The 23621-nt window shown below is 36.9% G+C and overlaps 1 protein-coding gene and 1 long non-coding RNA gene across 5 annotated transcripts in view; one reads left to right on the top strand and one right to left on the bottom strand.

The window, feature by feature from the left end:
* The window catches only part of pcsk5b (proprotein convertase subtilisin/kexin type 5b), a 44267-nt gene that overhangs the window by 1347 nt on the left and 19299 nt on the right, over positions 1-23621 (bottom strand). For 2 of the 4 annotated variants that reach the window (XM_026925865.3, XM_026925866.3), the window contains exons 19-36: positions 23389-23527; positions 23164-23279; positions 16906-17008; positions 16564-16700; positions 14814-15014; positions 12321-12389; positions 10781-10823; positions 10555-10697; positions 8959-9162; positions 8455-8538; positions 7911-8100; positions 7344-7558; positions 6767-7003; positions 5275-5508; positions 4870-5047; positions 2551-2768; positions 2290-2390; positions 1664-1853 (exon numbers count right to left, since the gene is read on the bottom strand). In XM_026925865.3, coding sequence (XP_026781666.3) covers positions 1664-1853; positions 2290-2390; positions 2551-2768; positions 4870-5047; positions 5275-5508; positions 6767-7003; positions 7344-7558; positions 7911-8100; positions 8455-8538; positions 8959-9162; positions 10555-10697; positions 10781-10823; positions 12321-12389; positions 14814-15014; positions 16564-16700; positions 16906-17008; positions 23164-23279; positions 23389-23527 — 2802 coding nt within the window. Of the gene's footprint in view, positions 1-1663; positions 1854-2289; positions 2391-2550; positions 2769-4869; positions 5048-5274; positions 5509-6766; positions 7004-7343; positions 7559-7910; positions 8101-8454; positions 8539-8958; positions 9163-10554; positions 10698-10780; positions 10824-12320; positions 12390-14813; positions 15015-16563; positions 16701-16905; positions 17009-21920; positions 22441-23163; positions 23280-23388; positions 23528-23621 lie in introns of those variants that run through there. The other 2 variants (XM_026925868.3, XM_026925870.3) reach the window with 2 other exon arrangements.
* Positions 14862-23393, top strand: LOC117597820 (uncharacterized). Its single transcript, XR_004578580.2, has 4 exons — positions 14862-14991; positions 15214-15233; positions 16548-16720; positions 22451-23393. It is a non-coding gene; the product is annotated as an uncharacterized LOC117597820 (long non-coding RNA).

The raw sequence follows: 23621 nt of genomic DNA, 5'->3' as shown, positions 1-23621 counted from the left end.
TACACATGTTGGGGCATGCTGTTATAGGAAAATAATCAAAGACAGGGTGGTTTGTTGTGGCTTGATGTGAAGCAGAGTTATTGCTACTACCTTAAATTTGATTATTTTTCTTTAACAGCATATCCTGAAGTGCTTTATTCTTCCTATACCATAGCAACATGCCAACAATTACAATTTTTTTTAATTTCTTAATGAAAAGGGTACTTTTTAATCTTTGATGTTGGAATGTCCACAAGACTAGTTAGTTCCTTTTATCAATTGCATTGTACCCTGCCTGGCCAAAAAAAAAAGTCGCACAGTCTAATATTTTGTTGCACTGCATTTAGCTTTGATTATGGCATGCATTCATCCTGGTATTGTTTCAACAACCTTATGCAACTTCACAACATTTATTTCCATCCACAGTTGCATTAATTTTTGGCTGAGATCTTGCATTGAGGACAGGAGAGTCGGACCACTCCGTAAAGTCTTCTCCAGCACATCCCAAAGATTTTCAATGGGGTTAAGGTCAGGACTCTGTGGTGGCCAAATCATGTGTGAAAATGATTCCTCATGCTCCCTGAACGACTCATTCACAAGTTAAGCCTGATGAATCTTAGCATTTTCATCCTGGAATATGCCTGTGCCGTCAGGGAAGAAAAAGTCCATTGACGGGATAAGCTGGTCATTCAGTACATTCAGGTGCACAGCTGACTTCATTTTATTGCCACACAATGAGGCTGAGCCTAGACCTGACCAGCTGATGCAACCCCAGACCATAACACTGCCTCCAGAGGCTTGTACAGTAGGCACTATGCATGACGGGTGAATCACTTCATGCATTTCCCTTCTTACCCTGACACGCCCATTGCTTTGGAATAGGGTAAATCTGATTTTATCAGACCACATGACCTTTTTCCCTTGCTCCACAGTCCAGTCTTTATGCTCCCTAGCAAACTGAAGTCATTTTCTGAAGTCATGAACTGACTTCAGTAACATCTTTTCCACGACCATGGGATACATAATCTGCCATGGATGTTGGATAAGAAATGAGAAGCTACACACTGCATCAGTTAAGGTTAAAAGAACTGTTGCCATCTGAAACATTAATCACTGCAGTAATGATCCAATCATAGGCTCTTAAGTATTTGCTTATTTAAACCCAAACAGCGACCTTTTTTTTGGCCAGGCAGTGTATAAACTATAAATAGTCCGTCCCTCACTAGCCTTTCTTTTTCTCTCTCTTGAAGCTAATAAGACCTTTCCTTGAAAGTCTTGAACACTTTCCTGTGGCAGAAAACTTACAAAGCACTGACTTACAAAGCATCTACCATGCAAGACCCTGTGAATTAGCTATTACTATAGAAATGATAACATATTATAATAGGCACATTAATATAAACCTATGACTTGAATTAGAGCTGGCATTACTGTCAGAGATGGTCTTATGGGAAATTAATGAACACCGTCTGACCAATCAGATTTGTGAATTCAACAGTGCTGTGGTTTATAACAGTTACATCAAATTAGACTTCAGGATTAAACTGTCAGAATTATTTTTTAGGGCACAGAAGCCTGTAATACACAAACGAGTGCTCTAACAAACCTCATCTTTTAAACATATGCACCTGTTAATCTCAGAGTTTATTTAATTTAGGTTGATTATGGAGATAAAAGATTTTACCGTCATGGCATTGGCAGCACTCCCAAGGCAGTGGGGACGAGTCCATGTGATTTTCTTTTCCACAGCAAGCTAAACACCTTCCATCCTCTGAGCGACGATGTACAGCATGGCAGTTGGTGCAGTTGAACGGCCCCTCCCCTTTACACTCTAAACATGATGGGTCGCATGCTACGCACTTAACCTCTGGGCTCTGTGCATGACAAGAAGATATTTAGAAAGAAATAAGTGCATAGTGTTAGCAAGCCAAGGTGAATGGAGAACCCACTAGCATGCAACTATCATATCAGTGTCTACTGTTTCGAGAATAAGCCACCACCCAAATTTCTATTCAGGAGTGGTCCTGTGGTGGTCCCTTTCCAAACTGTGCTGATGGAATACAGTTAGTACATGAATCCCTACTACCCCTATACCGGTATGTGTATCTGACAAAAAGGGTCAATAACTATAAATACAGCGTGTACCTAATAAACTGGCCACTCAGTATTTACTTGGCATTAATGGAAATATTTACTTTCTAAATGTGATGAATGCAATCCACATCCCCCATTTTTGCAGAGTCATTTAATGACTTCTACATGTGATGCACCACAGCACTGGTTATTAGTGTAAGGTACAGGCTGTGTTACCGTGGATATAGCGTACTCTCCGGCAAGACACAGGGATGAGCAAATTCCTCCGAACTTTTGAAAGCCCTCATAACAGGACGTGCAGTATAGAGGTCCTGATTCTATGAAATCAGATAAAACATAAGTACTGATCATCATATTAAAATTCTAATCAAGCAGGATTTAAAATGAAACTGAATAGGTGATTTTTTTAATAGGTGTGCCTCTGATTCATCTAGTCCTGGCTGGAAAATAATCAAACAGCATCTAGAAGTAGCTTACTTTCACAGGTTTTGCAGGATGGGTGACATTGTTGGCACACTTTCAACGAAGTGTCAGCGAAGTAGTCAGATGGGCACACATGCACACAAATCCCTTCGTGTCTTAACATGAAGTAACCATCTCTACAGCCTAGGCAGTGTGTCTCGCCACTGCCCGAACACTCCATACACGATGGGTCACAGGGCTCACATGTCCCACTGGTATCATTACCATAGAACCTAAAGAAATATGCACCACTATTATTGATTTGAATCAAATGATGTTGCAATCTGTGGTATTTAGTAATTAAGACAAGGGCAGAAGTCGACCAAAAGGGAGCTTGCAAACTGATTAGACAAGAATGTCACCAGTATAACACTGCTAAGACTACAGGATATATATATATACATATATACACACACACACACACACACACAGTGGATATAAAAAGTGTACACATCCCTGTTAAATGGCAGGTTTTTGTGAGGTTAAAAAAAAGGAGACCAAGATAAATCATGTCAGAATTTTTTCCACCCTCAATATGAAATTACAACATATAAAAATTACGTGAAAAACAATCAGAAACTTTTTTAGGGAAAAAAGGAAAAAGAAAAAAACTTACAATAAGCTGGTTGCGTAAGTGTGCATACTCCTAAACTAATACTTTGTTGAAGCACCTTTTGATTTCATTACACCACTCAGTTATTTTGGCTAAGAGTCTATCAGCATGGCACATCTTGACTTGGCAATATTTTCCCACTCTTTCTTGCAAAAACATTCTAGATCTGTCAAATTGTGAGGACATCTCCTGTGCCCAGCCTGCTTCAGGTCACCCCACAGATTTTTTTGTTGAATTCAGGTCTGGCCATTCAAAAACATTGAGCTTCTTTTGGTTAAGCCATTCCTTTGTTGATTTTGATGTATACTTTGGGTCATTGTTGTGCTGAAAGGTAAAATTCCTTTTCATCTTCAGCTTACTAGCAGACACCTGAAGGTTCTGCACTAAAATCAATTGGTATTTGTAGCTATTCATAATTCCCTCCACCTTGTTAAAAGCCCCAGTTCTGGTGGAAGAAAAGCAGCCCTAAAGCATGACGCTACCACCATCATGCTTCACCATGGGTATTATGTTCTTTTGGTGATGTGCTTTTTTTTTTTTTTTTTTTTTGCACCAAACATACCTTTTGAAATTATGGAACTATTTTACCTTTTGGAATTGGTCTTATTAGACCATAACACCTTTTGCCTAGTGGTATATATATATATATAATTTTAAGAAATCTCTCTTCTTTACTGTGAGTAAACTCTCAAGAAGCTACCTTTATGAGGGTAAAAGATACATGCTGAACCTCTGGTTAGAGACTTTGGACTACAAAATTCTTGGATTGGTCAATTTTAGCCTGTTTATTCTGTCATTCTTAAAAGGTGACAGTTTTATCTGAGCACAGGGGCACCAAAAGTTCTACCTTCAAAAGAAATGCTATAATGAAAGTCAAAAGTCATTAGAAGAAAGTTAGGTGTTAAATATTTCTGTTCTTTCCTCTCAAAAGGCTATCTGAATGAAATCTTTGTTTAATGTTATGGTAATGTTACATGCTACTTTGGATACAGGGTTTTTTTTTAACAAGAAGTGGAGTCAGAGAACAAAAATGATATCCTCCCACTGTTCAAATGCAGACAAGAGGTAGTAGAAAGATAAACATGTTCTGATATATAGGACTAGCAGGAAAAGCTTGCACTGCAGCAATGATAAGGAACATTTAAGTGGAGTCAGAGAACAAAAATGATATCCTCCCACTGCTCAAATGCAGACAAGAGGTAGTAGAAAGATAAACATGTTCTGATATACAGGACTAGCAGGAAAAGCTTGTGGTGCAGCAATAGTGCAACAATGAATTTTGCAACAAGGTATTTCATAGTGTTCTCAAACTAAGGTTCCATTATTTTTTAAGTACAAGCATTCAAGCAATGCAGAGTACAAAAGATCCAGAATAGCAAAAAAAAAGTCCACTGCAATATCAAACGGTCTGTATTTTTGCTTAACATAGTGTGTGACTATGTAAAAGTCTTTTAGAGGATTTTAAAGATAAATTGCTAATTTCTATTGAGCAGAGGGCGTGAGACACTGATTGCATGTACAGAGATTCACACATTTGTTGTTTGAGTGTATGGTGCCCTCTAGTGATGGTATAACAAATGCCAGTCATGATGACAATGCAGAATGGGATAATTCTGACACTCAGTTATCCTATTTGTAACTGTAAGGATATCCTTATCCTTTAATTACAAAAATATCAAATGATGATGTGGCAAAGAAACATGCCCAACATGAATGCATACCTGGAAGGGCATTTTTGCAGACAGGTGTTTCCCAACCTGAAGAGCCCTACTTTGCATATGAGGCAGTCGTTACTGTGATGCCCATGGCACACTGCGCACGTCACATGGCACTTAAGACACTCATGCTCATTCATGTCACTGTAGTAACCATCCGGGCACGTGGAAACACACATGTGATCTGTTTGGAGGGACAACAATATTTGCTTCGCATTTATTTTTGGGTTCTTATTAATAATGTATATGACTTATAAGGAACAGTAAAGTATTCCCCTATGTTGTATAAGGTGGTTTTATTGTGTTGTAACTGCTCAGCAGAATTAGTGATAATGTACTAGAATTAGTGGAAATGTACCAACTAGTTAAAATGGTACAAAAGAGCAGTTGGAAGAAGAGTCAGGAACTCACTGTGCAGGTAATAGCCAGTGCGGCAGCTGAGGCACAGATGTTTGCCTGCGCCCGAACAGCGGAGACAGCTTGAGTGGCACGGTTTGCACTGCCCATCTTTATCCTCAAATGTGTTTAGTGAGCAGTTGCTATAGAACTCACAATGGCCATTAACATCTTTCCTCATGTTGGGCCTACAGCTGAGGCATGAGGAAGGGTGAGGGCCAGAGCAGGTCAGGCAGGACCTATCACAGTCTGGGAAACACACACACACACACACACACACATACACACACACACCACCCAGTTAGTATTAACCAGTCTGATTAATCACAGTCTGATTCCTTCGATTCCTGTACTTTGACAGATACCGGCACAAAAACGAAGAGGTGGAGGAGGGCTTAACAATTAAGTCAATTTTCCCCAAGGAAATCAAATCAAAATCATTGCAGAAGTGCAAATTTCTCTCTTTTCTTTGCACTCCTGTGTGTTTTGTGTGCAATGTCAGACTCAATCCAGTCAATTTTACATGATTCTTATATGAAATTTGTTTTAAATATAAACCATCCTAATGTACAGTGTCAAATGATGACCCGGGAGCCATGCTTGAATTTTTGTGGGCAACATTCCAATTTTGAGCTTAAATCATATTTAGTTCATCTGTACACCATATGGAACATTGTTTTGAATAGAAAGCACTGTTCATGCAACACTATTTTGCACTCATTGTAATTAGCCTTTCATCCATTCATGTAGACAAAATAAAGAAAGAACAATGCAAGAGTTCTCCATTTATTATAAACCAATGTGGTGATGGTCAATGGATGTGTCCCAATTGAGTAAATACCAAAAAAATAAATATAAAGAATGTATGACTTATTTGACTTCCAAGTGCAACATGTAGCCAAAATACAAATACATCCAGACAGAATCAATCAGTCAGAGCCGTTAGATCCAACCCTGATAGAAACAACAAATGTCGGAAAAGACAAAACATGCCAGCAACTTACAGATTTAGACTGACAAAAGTACTTGGAGACTAAAGAAGGAGAAACCATGATATATGGTACTGAAAGCCATATGAATAGTCTGAGGCTGTAAGGGTTGGGCTGTCTTAACATCTGTGCAGCATCTGGTTGTGCAATGTCTAGCTTTTGTTTGTACAGTGGCAGTCTTGGCTTATGTTGTTCAGTTTCCATATTCCGTTATGATTCATTTAATTATGAAAAATTAGGAGGCCTTAGAATAAGGTCCTTTCGAGAAAACTGTTTTCAAAATCTCAGACTGTATGTTGAAACTTCTATGCCTCATCATACACATGAGAATTGCTTTTGATTCTTTTTCTTTTTGATCACTGACAATTAGGTATAGATAGCTTTTTATATTTCCACAGGGATATATTGAATTAGAAGCTGTGATGTTTCATTAGGGTCTTGAGTAATGCCAGGTCCCAGATGTTACTTAGATCACACAGGTTCATGTCTGTAAATGTGTTTGTTTGAGACTGACATACCCCGACATTCAGTCTTGTCCTGGTACGTGACTGATGGACAGGTGGACAGACATGCTCCGTTGTAGCGGACATCTGTATGATACCGGCATGATATGCAGTCGTCTGCATCAGGTCCATCACAGGTTGCGCAAGTTCTATGACAACGCTCACATTTCTTTTCTTGCACCTTTGGAAAGTAGGCTTTAGGACAGTCTTCCAAACATATACCCTCATACAGGAAATAGTACTGCTCACATTCTAAAACAGAGAAGAAAGAAAGAAAGAAAGATAGAAAGAAAGAAAGAAAGAAAGAAGGTCAAACCACTTAGAATTAGAATAGAATTGGTCCTACATGTCACCCCTGAGGAATCCCATTGTAAGTAAGCTGCTAACTTTGCCTAACTAAATACACAAAAATCTAATTATGTTTAAACATTTGTAACATTTTCTATGTAAAGCTCGACACTGATTAAAGGTACCTTATAAAATTCTTTAAATATAATGAACCAGTGAATGTCTCCAGTGTTGTAGTACTAAAGATACACTATCTTAAACTTAACTGCCTTCCTTCCCAGTGCAACATAACAGAGGCCCTTACCACTGCATTGGCCATTTACTTCACACTGGGTGCATCTGTTAGGACATTGCTCACACACATTGTCTTTGACAAAGTAGCCCTCAGGGCAGTGGACCACACAGGTGTGTTTGTGAAGCAGATACTGCTGCTCGCAGCTCAGACAATAACCAGGTTCATTTTCACATGAGGCACATTGTTCAGCACAGCTACGGCAATGACCGTTTTCAGGGTAACCCCTGTGGAGAAACAAAGTAGGTGTCTTGCTTAGGTACATGCCAGGGTTTAATTTGATCATTTATCATTTTAGATGCCATGTCACCTACAAATGTGGTGAACCCTTTAAGCACAATTTGTGCTACCTTCCAAAGTCAGCCTTTATCTCATGAACACAAATAACACCCAAATTGCTGTATATTTACCATATATACATTGTGTAGTGAACTGGAAGTGTTCATATTATTTGTGCACTAACTGATGTTTAGCACTTTGCATAGTACTACTACACTGTTTGACATTTTTGTGCATTTATATGTATGTGAATGAAGGAGCAAACAACAGAGAAATTTGTGGGAGAGAAACTATGCACACTTTGTACACTTGGCAACGCATAAGCCATTCTGTACGTAGAGGTGGCTTCTACACTTGAGGCAGTGTTGGGCTTCATGGCACTTGACACAGCCTGGCAAGCAGTCCTCACAGTGCCCACTCGTCTTGTTCCCAAAAGTATTTGCAGGGCAGGATGATGTACACATATGGCTGCTTGCAACTAGAAACATACCTACAGATATAACACACATACATACATACATTAAATATACAAACACACACAACACATACATATATATATATATATACATATATATATATATATATATATATATATATATATACATACATACATATATATATATATATATATATATATATATATATATATATATATATATATATATATATACATATATCTGTGTGTGTGTGTGTGTATATATCTATATATCTATATATATATATATATATATATATATATATATATATATATATATATAGATTTATATATATATACACACACACACACACACACACACACACACACACACCAGAATGTTATTATTATATTACTTAGCACACTCACCATCCTTGCAGGTATTACACTCATCATCCCTTGGCCCCCAACACAGCTTACATGTAGGATGACACTGCTCACATTCCCCCTGTTCTATACATCTCACACACACACACACGGGTTAAGAGGAGACAGAAGGCACTTATGCAGCAAGCAGTAATTTTAAGATGAACCAAATGTATGATTTACTATATTCAAGATGAGGCACATTATAAGCAGATGCTAAATATAGCAGCCAGGGACTTGTGGAAAAGCACCAGCATAAGAATAGTTTCCATGCTCATTTGGTTCCTACCATGACAATTAGCTTAATAAAATATTTACAATAGGATTAAAACATTTTTCCGATGGACTGCTTTCAGATAATACGGATCAGATCAAATGAACCATATTTTCAATATTCATTTAGTTTCTCATATTTGGCACAATTAAAAGTAACTAGAATGATTTACAGGACACATTTAAAACTTCCACAGCTAATTCATTTTAGGCTAAATGAAGGTGTTGCCTTACCGTTGAGAAAGTGTAAGGGGTCACAATGGACTGCTTTGTTCATGCTGACACACTCCCCATCCAGCAAACGCATGTCATCTTCACAAGAGTCGCAGTCGTTATAATATGGGCCGCCACATGTGCGACATTCATGGTGACATGGTTCGCATTCACGTCTCGCGTCAGAATAAAAACCTTCTTTACACTTCCTCACACACATGCCGTCTAGACGTGAACAAGATATGCTCTCAGGTAAACTCATAATTAAGGGGTTAGTATCTTTAGAAACAAAGTCATAAATATCATTGTAAATACAAATGTAGGTATAAGTATTTCAAATGTACTACTGTATGCAATTACTTCAGCATTCTGAGAGAGGAAATGACTGACTGCAAAAACATAACACCCTACAAAAGAACAAGTTTCTTTCATTCCATATAGCTCTATCTTCTCCCATCTGCAATTCAGAGGAGAGAAGGTGTGATAGACATGCTGCTACCAGCCCGTCTGTCCTCACCTACCAACCACATAAACCTCTATTTTTCTGCCCTTAGGCACAACACACACATACACACACATACACACCATCAGACAGAATACACACTTCCCGCCAGACTCTAACCAGCAATCAGATACAGACAGTACACAATATACAACTTAAAGGAAAAATCCACAATGAACTACTTGCATCATAATCTTTATAAATAACATGTGACTTTCATTTGTATCCAATTTTTTTTATAATGAAATTCTGAGCTGATTTTTATTTTTATTGGGGTTTTTTTGGTTTAAACTTTTATTAATCAACATGTTGGTCTATTTTCACTTTGGTAGAGATGGATTGAGAGCTAAATCCCACTGACACCACTATCAGTAGGTAGTCCAACAGCATTGTGGGTAATGCTGTTGGACTACCTACTGATAGTGGTGTCAGTGGGATTTAGCTCTCAATCCATCTCTACCTAGAGGGCAATGCAGCTGTGCTTTAATCCTTTAGTCTGTCCAGCTCTCTCACCTCCTCATGTGTACACTCTTCTCAGACAGATCAGCTTCCAAAGCTTCAACTTTCATGCTAATACCGCCATCAACATCATTAAGTTTGTCAGCTCATAGATTGATAACTTGCCAAAACGAGTTTCGGGCATAACTCAGCATAACTGCGTCATATAACTATATTGCTGTATTATATTCTGGAACTTTAAGTCCCATGTTTTCTCTCCACTACTTCTACAATGGATTTCTTATTAACATGATATTAAACAAGAAAAGATGATCTTGCTCTTTTGTTTTTAGGAGCTAACAGCAAAACCTGACCATTATCCATTATGTTTGAGATCACTGACTTTTTTTCTGTTTTTCTCCTGTTAATCGCCATTGTACCAGCGTTAGCAATGTATGACATCAGTGTCATGAGAATAATGAAAATATGACACCAACTAACAAATTAACAACAGTATCACTATATACATCACAAATATTTCAAAGTACACATATTTAATGTGTTTAAGTGTGGAGTCTTCCTTAAAGCATATTAGTTCAGGTTTTCACAGGTGAACATTGTTGACTGCTGAACAGAAGAGAATTTATCTGTATAAAACAAACATTATTCTTTGGCACCTGAGAGGAAGAAGTCATCTTCACAGAGGTAACACTGGGACTCATCACAGTTGACACAGTAATCATCGCATGTACTACACACCATATTGGTGTCATCTCCATATGTTTTCTCAGGGCAAATCTTATGACAGCTTGTCCTCAATCTAGAAAAACAAATTAAATTGTAAAGGTATTGTTCCTCGTGTTTAAAATGACCTGTTTTTTAAAAAAAACTCATAAAACTTACTTGTAATATCCATTCAGACACGACATGCAGTGCGCTGGATTTACTGACAAACAAAGGAGAAGAAAACAATTAGTCAGTTAACAAACAATATAACTGACTATGAGCTTCAGCAATAATTTCATCACACATCAAAAAAAAAAAAAAAAAAAAAAAAAGACTCAACAAGCAGAAAAAGAAAGAAGTCCAAAATGTGTGTTAAATCATAGCTGGACATTCAGAACAATAAGTGAATCAGTCATATTTCATACTTGGTATTAGGTTTCAAGATGGGTGACTTCAGTAAAACACCACAGATAAAATAAATAAACTAGCCAGTTAGTTGTCTTGTTCTCTGTGTACCAACAGGGGGCAAGCCAACATTGCCCTACACTGGATATGAGATTAGATCCACTTACACATTGGTTAATTTAATCAGACTGTTGTGAAGCAACTCTGCTTCAGGGCCGCTGCATTGTGAAATCCAAACTGAGCAAATATTCCTTTCTTTCAAGAGCTAGGCCAATACATAGTTTATCTAATTGAAGCAAGAATGCAAGGCGCCAAGGAAACAGTAGGCCTTTAGGGCACATAGATTGTTTGGACTCCCTCGCAACATGGCGGGATGATTTGTTTAAGGCGTGTTTTCTCACACAGCATTAACAAGGACAACAACGCGTGACAAGCTGATGTGCCAGTCAACATTTCATACCTGCTGCCGCTACCAAGTTTTATTCCCTTCCAGGAAAGTTAATAGTAGTAGTAGTAGTAGTAATAGTAGTAGTAGTGTTTAGTAATGTGACTTTTTTTTTAATCAGTCTACATATAAAGAGTAAAGTCATTTTTGATAAAGAAGCACCAACTGAGTCAGTTTTTGACAAACTCAGCCCCTCAAAAAGCCCCCAGGACCAACATGGGAAATGAGAAACTTAAGGAGCACTTCTTATCAGCCACTCTTTAATCTGATCTAGTTGGCCCGTATGTGATTACACACTTATCTCAACAGAAACCAGCGCGCATCTAGCACTTTGATGACCCACACGCGACATGGTGCGACATCGTTTTATCTTTGCCATCATTCCAGCTCCAAATTTAAATGGATGAAAGGAGCTCGTAAGAAATGCAGCAAGATATGTGCTTCATCTTCCTATGTCAGTTACACACACACACACACACACACACACACACACACACACACATATATATAGACATACACATACACACACATACACACAGCAGAGACTGCTTCTTTGGGTATAAATATATTTGTGTTCTGTGTCAGATAAGTAAGTAGGTCCAGAGTGGCTTAAATGGGTCAATTAACACGAGTTAACATGTGCTGTGCCAGGTGCAAATTTGGGAAATGTTTTACTAGGATGAATTTTTTTTATTACAATGTCCCTTACTGATGTAACTTCTCCCTCTGTCTTCAGAATTCAACAGACTAGTTGATCATCTCCTCAGAATATCAGACAACGATGCTTAACTCGTAGTGGGGATGAAGCATTGCATTTGTCACCATAAAAAGGTTAACACAACTGAAAAATAAGACTGCAATACCCACCACTGAGGCACTTTTGACAGCCTTCTTCACAACTATCACAATCCTCATGATCTTTATCAGCCACTTCACCTGTACAGAGCATACAATATGGTTAATGAGGATATCCTATAAGAGTAATCAATATATACATCATACACCCTGTCCAATATATACTATATAAATCCTTCTTTATTTGGTGTAATTGTTGAAATTAGCTATAACTGCTCGCTCAGAAGGCTCAATGCTAGCTATACTAAGTAAGGTTCTGTTTCTCTCTCATCGTAAAAAGCACTATAAAATAGAATATATGTGAGAGTGTATGTCTGTGTGAGCATTAGCACGTACCAGAAAATCTTGTGCGGGGAAAAAAAAGATTGAAGATGGGAATGTTCGTGTATGCATGTGTGAGAAAGATAGTGTATAGTGGCGTGTGTAGCTAAGCCCTCAGGCCACAGCAGGGTATCTGTTTATACATGTCTGCCACTAATGATAAGAATTTGAGTTCCACCACTGTCTGCCTCACTTTTGTTCAGTATCTCAGTCAAACTCTTTCCATATCTCCCTCTAAATGTGTTAAGAAGATCTGATTAGATCAACTACAGTGCATGTTGTGACCAGCTGAGACAAATTCAGTACTGATTCAGGCTGATACGCTGTGATGGAAAGAAGGGTGTGAAATGAGAGGTTTAAAATTCTTGCCCTGAACAAATAAACTAACCAATGCACTTTCCTACTTTAGAATTTTAAAAAATTGTATCTGACTTTATTGGCAAAGATGAGGCTGTGTTATAAATGTTATTTACTTGCCATTAAATATGTGCAAAAACTTTTACACCAAAATAGTCCTTAAAAATAGGCTATAAAAATATATTATTGAAAAGTATCTGCTTTGACCTTTTTTATGGTCAAAGATTTATGGCTCAAGAACACACAATTGTCAGATAGAATTCCAAGGTCTTGATTTGTTTCTTTTTAAGGCCAGAAACTACACCATAAAAGACTACACCATATATATAAATTTTTAAACATTCCCAATGTCAAAAAAAATTAAACCAAGATAAATCATGTCAGAACTTTTTCCACCCTCAATATGAAATTACAACGTATTAAAACTAAGTGAAAAACAATCAGAAACATTTTAGGGAAAAATAGGACAAATAAAAAACTTACAATAATCTGGTTGCATAAGTGTGCACACCCCTAAACTAATACTTTGTTGAAGCACCTTTTTCAGCATGGCACATCTTGACATGGCAATATTTTCTCACTCTTTCTTGCAAAAATATTCTAGATCCATCAAATTGTGAGGGTATCTCCTGTGCACAGCCTGGATGGATTCAGGTCTGGGCTCTGGCAAGATCATTCAAAAACATTAATCTTCTTTTGGTTAAGCCATTCCTTTGTTGATTTGGATGTATGCTTTGGGTCAATGTGGTACTGAAGGAGGAAATTCCTTTTCATCTTCATCTTACAGCAGACACCTGAAGGTTTTGCACTAAAATCAACTGGTCTTTGCAGCTATTCATGCTTCCCTCCACCTTGATAAAAGCGCTAGTTCTGACGGAAGAAAAGCAGCCCTAAAGCATGATGTTGCCACCACCACGCTTCACCATCGGCATGGTGTTCTTTTGGTGTTTTTTTTTTTTTTTTTTTTTTTTTGTTGCACCAAACATACCTCTTGGAATTATGGAATTATTTTACCTTTTGGACTTGGTCTTATCAGACCATTTTGCTTGGATGTTTTCTTGCGAGAAAGGGCTTCCCTCTAGCCACCTTACCCCATAGCCCAGACCTGTCCCATCAGTTGAATTTGCCACAGGTGGACTCCAATCATAGTGTAGAAACATCTCAAAGATGAATCAGACAAATGGGAAAGATGATCCAGAGAAATGGGATGCAGCTGAGCTAAATTTCAAGTGTCATAGCAAAGGGACTGAATGCTTATGTCAATGGCTATGTTTACACGCACATCAATATTCCGATATATATTAGACAATATTCTGATTCCCACCCCTGGAATATGCCTGTTTTAATCCGAAATTTGCTGCATGTAAACACCTTACTCAGAAAATCCACTAAAGGGGTGCTAACAGATGCTTAGCTGTAGGCTAGATATTTAGGAATGGCAACTCAGGCATATTTACAACATTCATCTATACAGGAATATTCCGATGCCTGTTCGCATATAAACATCAGAATTCAGAATATGGCTCCAACCCAAATATAGACCTTAAACGGAATTTGATGTCCATGTAAACGTATCCACTGTGATATTTCAGTTTTTTCTTTTTTAATAAATTTACAAAGTCATCACAAATCTGGTTTGTGCTTTGTCCTTATGGGGTATGGTGTGTAGACTGGTGTGAAAAAATAATTTACAGCATTTTAGCATAAGGCTGCAACATAAAATGTGAAAAAAATAATACAATATTCTAATGTATTAATGTTACTGATAGCAAATATTCACAAATCTGTTGGAAAGAAGCCGAACTTTCTAGAAGGCGGGAAACTGACCGTCTGCGCACTCCAGCTTCACGCATGCGCCGTCTTTGGGGTAGAATGACGAGGCGCAGTGAACACAGTGCGTCGCGCTCGTGCAGGTGGTGCAGTTCGGAGCGCAGGGCTCGCACGTGCTTCTCACCGAGTGGTAGCGTGACTGCGGGCAGCTTTCCACACACTCACCGCCGAGCAGGTAGCGCTCCACTCCGAACTTATCTGTCACCAATTACACACACATGATTTTATATATTAACAAATATATAAATATATATATATATGTATATATGTATGTGTGTGTGTGTTTGTGAGAAACAGCAGAACAGCAAAGTAAACATGTTAAAATAGTTTTCTGCATCGTGTTTGACTACTACATAGCCACCAGCTAACGCATGTTGGCCATCTTCCCATTCCTTAGGTAATTTTTCCATTCCTGAGGTAAGTTAGCGTTTTCCATTCCTGAGGTAAGGTTATTTATCCTGCCCTATGTAACATTTATTTCACATACATCTCAAATATCCTGTCCAGATATCCTTTATGAATATTTCTTTACTAAATACCAAATTATTCATATCGAACTGATAGCTAACTAGCTAACTTTACTCATACCCAATTGATAGCTCACTTTCTATTAGCTCTAATTTGTTCTGAAAATATGCTCAGTTTCTCATCTCTTGCTCTTCACACAGGTGTTACAGTTATACATAATTAGTTGGGTATAATTAACAAATTTTGTGAAAACGTTTGATTCACTTGGTGGTTAATGAAAAAAGGAGCTAACCACCTAAACATGAGAATATTTGCAGCACCATGAGAATAATTTTTAGCTTTTTCCACAAAACTTTCTATATCTACAATTAAATACTGACTACATTAAGTAGGTATAGTTATATTATATTATAACAAAATTATATTTTGGTCTTTGAATGGTTGTTTGAGTTAGTATTGTGGTATAAATTCAAGGTAGAAAAAGGTAGGTATGTTCTGGTAATTAGTTAAACAATGCACTCACTGTCCACTTTATTAAGAACACATGTGCACCTGCACATTCATGCTATAATCAGCCTCACACAACAGACACAGCAGTCTCTAGCGTTTACACAGAATGGTGCGAAAAACAATCAAACACGGAAACACGTTTATGAGAGAGGTCAGAGGAGAATGGCCAGACCAGTTAGAGCTTCAAAAACACTCAAATAATCACTCTTTACGACCATGGTGAGCAGTAAAGCATCTAAGAATACACAACACTCAAACCTTGTGGCTAACGGGCTACAGCAGAAGACCACATTGGCTTCCACTCCTATCAGCCAAGAAAAGGAATCTAAGGCAACACTGGGCAGAGGCTCACCAAAACATCGCTTGGCCTTTTTCTAATCTTGAAGTGCCCAAGATTCAAGTTTGTGCTTCCAAAATTAAGACTGCCTTCAGGCAGGATAAAGGCAGCTGTTAGAGTTCTTATTTTAGACAAAACTAGATGAAGGCAATGCAAAAATGAAGAGAATGCTGGAAAAAATATGGTGGACAGAAAACTTACTTCAATCAGTATGATACCAATATATGCAATTAAAAACAACTACTACTGGCTTCAGAGGCAATGTATTACAATGATATGGAAAAAGAATAGTTTAGTCTAAACAATATTGACATTACTATTTTTGGATGAGCCTAGCAGGCATGTAGGGCCTGTTGTTAGACCCTGGTACAGTAGCAGGTGTATTCAGCTAGCTGTCTGTTTTTCTGTATTCTTAGGTGGTACTGAAACTACCTCTGCTGCAGCTGGTGCATTTGTCAGGACCCTCATCATTACATTCGTGACATGTATGATGGCAGCGATGACACTGCCCATCCCTTTCATACTTTCCAGACTCACACTGTATTACACAGCGTCCGTCATCAAAGAACCTGCAGAGGAAGCAAAACAGGTAGCAATTACCTTGGAAGTAAAATGAAAGTTTGAAGTAAAATCTCAACAATAAACTGAACATGTTGGACACCACATCCAAACAATGCACTCTCTTGATGCCTCCTGCCCAGTAAGGTCCATGCTAATGAACACTATTATGAGCAGTGTAAAAGGTCTTCCTTTTAAAGTTGCCAATTGACTTACCTAGTCAATATGCAGCTAAGGCAGTCCTTGCTCTGTGGTCCTTTGCACTTGTAGCAAGAAATGTCACATGAACGACATTTCCCATCATTGTCCACATACTGACCTGAGAGGGAAATAGAGTTTACCATTTCAAATCTATACTTCTAAATAATAAAAATTAATCCATTTATAGCTTTTCTATCAGTTTCTCTGTAGTGACTGAATAATGATTCATAGTAGGTACTGAATAATACACTTTTACATCACATGAATAACTCAATTAGACAAACATTTAAGAGTTAATCATGTAAAAAAAAAAAAAATCTTAGAATTCCTCAATTTTATGTTATGTAGTGTCAAATGGTACACAAAACTTGTTAAACAAATATTGAATAAAAAAATAAAGTAAAGATAGGACCAGTGAGCTTACCTTTGTTTTACCAGTTCTTATGTTTAAAAGTTTACGAACATTTGATAAACAGGGTACATTTAAAGGGCCTTGTGAGTCAGCCAATTTACCAATATCATACAAACAAGAGTGCTGTTGTAGTGAATCACAGTCGTGCTGATATTCAGTACAGTACATTATGATTGCGAGTGTAATATTGCTTTTATACAACAGTTCTATAAACAAGAAATTAATATTGAGTGACTGATTTTTCAGACAGAATATGGCCAGTTTTTGCTCTGCCAGCAAACAAAGTTCCCAAACAAGCCACAGCTGGATAGAGCGTTGTGTGTTGCCATGCCAACGCACAAACTAACTGACAGGCCATAGTAAGGGTAGTAATGGTGTCAATGTAACAAACTTTTAATAGAATTAGAAATTTATGTAGCAAACACAGACAAGCCCAGCGATACAAACAGTGAAATGTACTAGTGCTGTTATACTAAATATCAGCACTCTTGGAATGCTGCTTGTCCAATCAAATTAGTGTATCGGAACTAGCTGTTATATACATTGATTTATGTTTCAATGTAGTCTCATTACAGATATATACATCAAAATACTTTCAGTACATACAAAACCCACACCATACGTATACTCTGTTCAGTACCATACAGTTAAACCACAACCAGACTTTCAGGCTAATGTCATGAATTAGGGATGAGCATGTACAAAATGCGCATTTTCTATTCACACTTTATGAACTGCTGGATTGTCTATTGGATTGTCTTGATTACAGGTAATAGGCAAAAATCAAAAACGTGTAGGGAATACATTGTATACCTCCCTAGTCTAATTTAGTTATCTAGGCTATGTTCAGACAGCAGAGCAAATGTGATGCTTTTTTTTTTTTTAAATCTGACATTCAGACCAAGTGTTCGCATACAGGTAAACAAAACTGATTAGTCTTAAAACATTCAAATGTGATCAGTTAATGCCAGAGAAAAAAATAAATATTAAATTAAAAATTTAAATAATATTCAAATACTGAAATTCACTCCAGCATTTTTCACACATGTTGACCATACCAACAAAAAATAAAAAGGGTGGCATGTGCTGTTTTTGCTGCTGATTTCATCATGGGCACTCCAGATATGTGAGGATCTCCCCAGTGACTTGTCTTTATTTATTTATTTTATTTTATTTTATTTATTTATTTTGCTCTTGTTGCAAGTATCTGACGGTGAGAAGCACTGTATACAAAATGATTAAAAAAAAAAAAAAAGCTACAAGAAATCCGATTTGACTAGCTCTGTCTTGCATGCCCCAAAATCCGATTTCAGTCAGATTTGAAACCACATACAAATGTTATTTGCAGTTCAGTTCTGTTCAGTTCCCATTCAAATCAGATATACCAAAAAATCAGATTTGATCGGCTTGTCTAAACATAGTTACAAATAGCCATAGCACTAATTTCTGGTTCCAGCAACATGCACTGAAAACGCACTGCATTTTAATTCACAAATGTTTTTAAAAAAAAAAAACAAAAAAAAACATTGTCTTTTTGGTCCCCGAAGGAGACCAGAGACATTCAGCATAACCTTTGACCACAAACTGATGGATGCATTTGTGGACAGCTGGGAGTTTTCCCATAAAGAGAGTAGGGGGTCTATAGTAGGCTGACCTAAGGCTTACGCTCCAATTCACCCTACTGAATTCTGATGCCTCTAAACAGAACTCTGAGCAGTGACCCTGCATGACCTCATTTACCCTTACACAGCCCAAATTGTCAATCATTTGCTTAAAATGCTTTAGGGGAAAAAAAAAAAAAAAAAAGCTTTAAAAAAAAAAATCTGGGCCAAAGTCAATGTCATGTCATTCCCAGAAAGTGGAGGAATGTCTCCATTAAGAACTTGAGTACATATCATTCTTGTAGAAATCTTCATATTATTCAATCAGCATACATTCAGAAAAAAGAAAGTATTTTATCATAATATTATTTTAAATACTAAATACTATTATAATATTTTAAAAACTAAAATTTCTAACCTACTAACACCAAAATGTGTCATTCTAGGGGAATCACACTCCGTAAAAGAGTATTCAACAGTTGCAGCCCTGTGAAACCAGGGGAAGTCAATATTAACCCAGTATAACCATGTTACTACTAACTACTTGTTAAACTCCAGCACTGATAAATCTGAGTGCTGTGACAACTGGTGCCTGACTACATTTAAACACACACATACATTTCCAGGAGTAAAAAGCAAAGATCTTTGACATAGTTAGTACAACTAAAAGCCGGCCAAGCTAATGGGGTTATGAAATTCAAACTCTAAATAAAGTTACATAAATGTGCACTTGTTTTGAGGGGTTTCCCATTAAAAAATGATCTCAGGGAAATGTCATAAGAACCAAAAACATTTTGGCCTCAGTAGAATATTTTCTCATTGCATCTTCATTACGTGACATTGACGGTTACTAAATACTTTAAAATAATATTAACAATGGTTTAACCTACTTTAAAACACAAAATGTGTTAACTATGCAAGACCTACCTGATAAAATAGAGCTCATGGGTGAGGGGGACAACAAATATTAAAATATTTTAAATTTAGGAAATAAGGAAACAACACAGCCCAAGACATGTGATGCAAATATTCTGTCTTTTTTAAATCCATTGTTATTATGTAGAAGGCTTTGTGTTGCCCCCAACACAAATAACTAGGGATTCTCTTGCTCAAGCTGTGAATTGTTCCCTTCAAAACAAAGAAAACCTTTTGTGAGGAAACAAGAAGACTAATGCATTCCCGCACAACCAGAGTTTCCCCAAGTCAACATTCTTACTACTAACATTTCCGACAGCATTCACAACATGGTGGAAACCAATTTGATTATACTATATAGGGAGTAAAGCAAAAAATAATTTCATTTGCAATCCCAAAGGTGTCTTATTTTTATTTTAAAGTTCATTAATTAAAAGATCAGTAAACTGTCCCATCCAGGTCCCTCTATGAGGGCTCTTACTACAACATATCCTCATCTATATATTGCTGAGGTTGTCTAAAAACAGAATTATAAAAATTTATTTAAAAAAAAAATCCCCCCTTTTCCAATTACAACAAAAGAAACTGGGCTCAAAGGCATTTTTAGGATAAAAGTGATCAAAATACATATGTACATAAAAAAAAACCATAGAACAAAATAAGTGAAACATTTATACATAAACTAATTTATATATTCCTATATATAAGTTATGTAATGTTGCATGTACTGTATTTGCAGAAACCTTTATGGTACCATTTTCTTGCAACATGAATGCAAACATGAATACATTATTTCCCAGAATAAAATCCCACCCACATCTAACAGAAAAAAATCTGTTTTAAATCTTTTTTTTTTTTTTCTTATAAATAAAATGTTACATCATCTCAAACCACATGGCATTAAATGAATTAAATCAATTATTCATAAATAAGACATAAAAATCTTCTAAGCACAATTAAATTGCTCAAATGCCTTACAGGAATGAAATACTCTACTCCATTTTGCCTAGTACAATTAGTAAACATTTTCTCTGTATATTAAGACCATTGAGAATTAAGTTCCTCCCTCCCAAGGCTTCTTCTGTAGCAGGGAATATAGTTGGACCCAGTTTGTCAATGTGGATCCAACATAATGTTGCCATGGGTTCTAAAACTGTGGTTTCTATAATACCACAAATTTGTAACAATCCCATATAATTAGCATCGGTTATTTTGCCATAAACATCTTTCTTAAAAAATAATATAGAAGAACTGATTATGCATTATACCCTTAAGCTACTTCTTAAAACCTAGTCTGAATAATGAGCTATGCTGGAATGACAATTTAATGTCATTCTGTCCATAGACACAAAAATACTAGTTTAAATGAAATTTTCCCAAAGTAAATCACTGATTCACAAAAAAAGACTGAAATTATATTGAAGACAGAACAGTGCAGTACACAGGCCACACATAAAACCATTATAGGTAGGTGTCATTAGGCCATGCACAGCCATTCCCAAATTTAATCATTTCTTTCAAGCCATCCATCAGCTACTACAGACTACCTGGACATGCCGTGCTATTGAAATGAATTTTAAGCTGCTTTAATTTCAGTCAAAAAATGTTGTCCTCTGCTAAAGTGGTTTGGAAAATAATCGGAAATAAAAGTACATGTGCACTAATTGGTTATTCTGAGGACACTGAATAGTGACCAATAGTGGTAAAACAGGAAAAAAGACTAGTTGATTGCTATAAAGAACATGGGTCTTAGAAAGGTTTTGTAAACAGTCTTGGGTGTTAAAATGAAAATACTATTACTACATGCATATGTCAAGTCCAAGTAAAGTGTGAACACCATGCGCACGCACGCACAAGACACACACACACACACACACACACACACACACACACACACACACACACACACACACACACACGAGAGCCTGAGCCAACAATTTTCTAAACAGTGAAAAGTTATATGCAGTTATGATACTTGTTAAAACTATGCTATTTAAATCTAGGGACACATTTTTCCTGAACCAAACTTAAAAATTGGTTAAAAATTTAGGTGTTTTCTTTGCTCACAGATGTGTAGCTGAAGCTGAAAAACAATAAACGGCTTCAGTGATGGTTTCAAATTTATTTATAAAATGCACAAACTGGGCTTTAGTCATCTTTCATCATACTGTTAGAGGACAAAACAAAGAAACATCACTTATTCAGTCAGTGTGCCCCTCTGATTTTATATCTGGACCCAAATAAAAAAAAAAAAAAAAAAAGGGTACAAAAATTTTGGCATCCATGCTTTGGTCACAAAATACTGAACCATATGATTTGTTGTTTATTATTGATCCCAGTTGCAACACCCTGACAGGTTCTTCCAAAACCACACACACAGGTAAAGGTAGGTTTGTTGTAGTTCTGGCACCGAGAAACCTCTCAGCATAGTCCCATAATTGGAGGTTCTTGGTTGGAAATATAAATTAGCTGAACGTCAACGGCATGAGGGGCCGTTACGATTCCTTCAGCCATTTAGAGAACATGTTCTACAGCAAAGTTGTTGTAGAACCTTCCTCTGGCACAGATTGTTCTTTTTCACCAATACACAGAAACTTCCCTCAGCCCATGATTCTTCATTTGCTTTCCACAGAGCAGGAAGAGGAGAGAAGAAAGAAAAAGTACAGCAGACGATTGGGCAGTGGACAGGAAGTGATGCAGATCAGGTAGCAGGAAACAGGTTTTAAATCCAGTAGATGTGTCGAAGTAAGGGGTGTCCATTTATGATTTGGAATCCATCAAAAGGTGTGGAAAAAAAGATCATAGGGAGGAGAAGGAGAACAAACATTAAGAAACTGATCAGCAATCATAGCAACATATCTGGGCATAATTTTTACAGTGCTTTCATGAGGATGAGGTTTTATAATTGCTGTTGCTTTTACTGTGCATTTTATGAGTATTATATATATAGAAATATAATCAATGGAATGGTTCACTGTAAAAATTTTCCCTTTACAATTATTACTTTATGAACCTCTATCAGTTTGGGATTATTTGTAAAAAAAAAAAAAAAAAAAAAAAAAAGAATGGACAAATTTGATCAAAAGGAAAAAAAAATTATAAAGTACAAGTACATTTAATTACCATGCATTTTAAAATAAAATAAATCAGTAGATCAGACCTTAGAGATAATAATTATAGATATAATTAAAGATAGTAATTTTAGGACTCTGGACTGTAATTACTAACATCAGACAGCAGCAAAACCCAATGTAAGTGGGAACACATTTAATAGAAGGAGAAGGCTTCAGCGCCAAAGTCTGGACTTAAAAGTGAGTGAACATAAGTGAATAAGCTAGTACTCACCATCTTTGCAGATAGTGCTGACGATACACACACCATTTTCTAGGTTATATCCATTCACACAGGCACTGCAGTTTCTATCACCTGGACCTGTGCATGTGTAACATGTAGGATCACACCTGGCAGAGGACCCAGAACAAAGAAATCAAACCTTTGAGTAATGGGCACACCTTTAATTACTGAATAAAGCTTCACTGTATACTTAGTTAAGCTTGGTGGACTACTGACTTGCGGCATGACTTCTGGACCTCTCCATTTTCTGCAGTCTTCTCTGCCATATAGTATCCTGCATTACAATTAGGAACACAGCGCCACTCCTCAAGATAGTATCCCTCTGCACATTTAGTGCATGCCTCCATGCCAGTACCTGAGTACAAGATATCCTTACACCATCAATCAGAAATTCTAATCCATCTCCATGAACAACTACTGTAAATCACCTCAAAAAAAAAAAAAAAAGA

The sequence above is a fragment of the Pangasianodon hypophthalmus genome, chromosome 8, assembly GCF_027358585.1.
Source record: "Pangasianodon hypophthalmus isolate fPanHyp1 chromosome 8, fPanHyp1.pri, whole genome shotgun sequence".
Taxonomy (NCBI): Eukaryota; Metazoa; Chordata; class Actinopteri; order Siluriformes; family Pangasiidae; genus Pangasianodon; species Pangasianodon hypophthalmus.
Note: the sequence above shows the minus strand (reverse complement) of the source record. Positions and strands in the feature narration are given on the sequence as shown.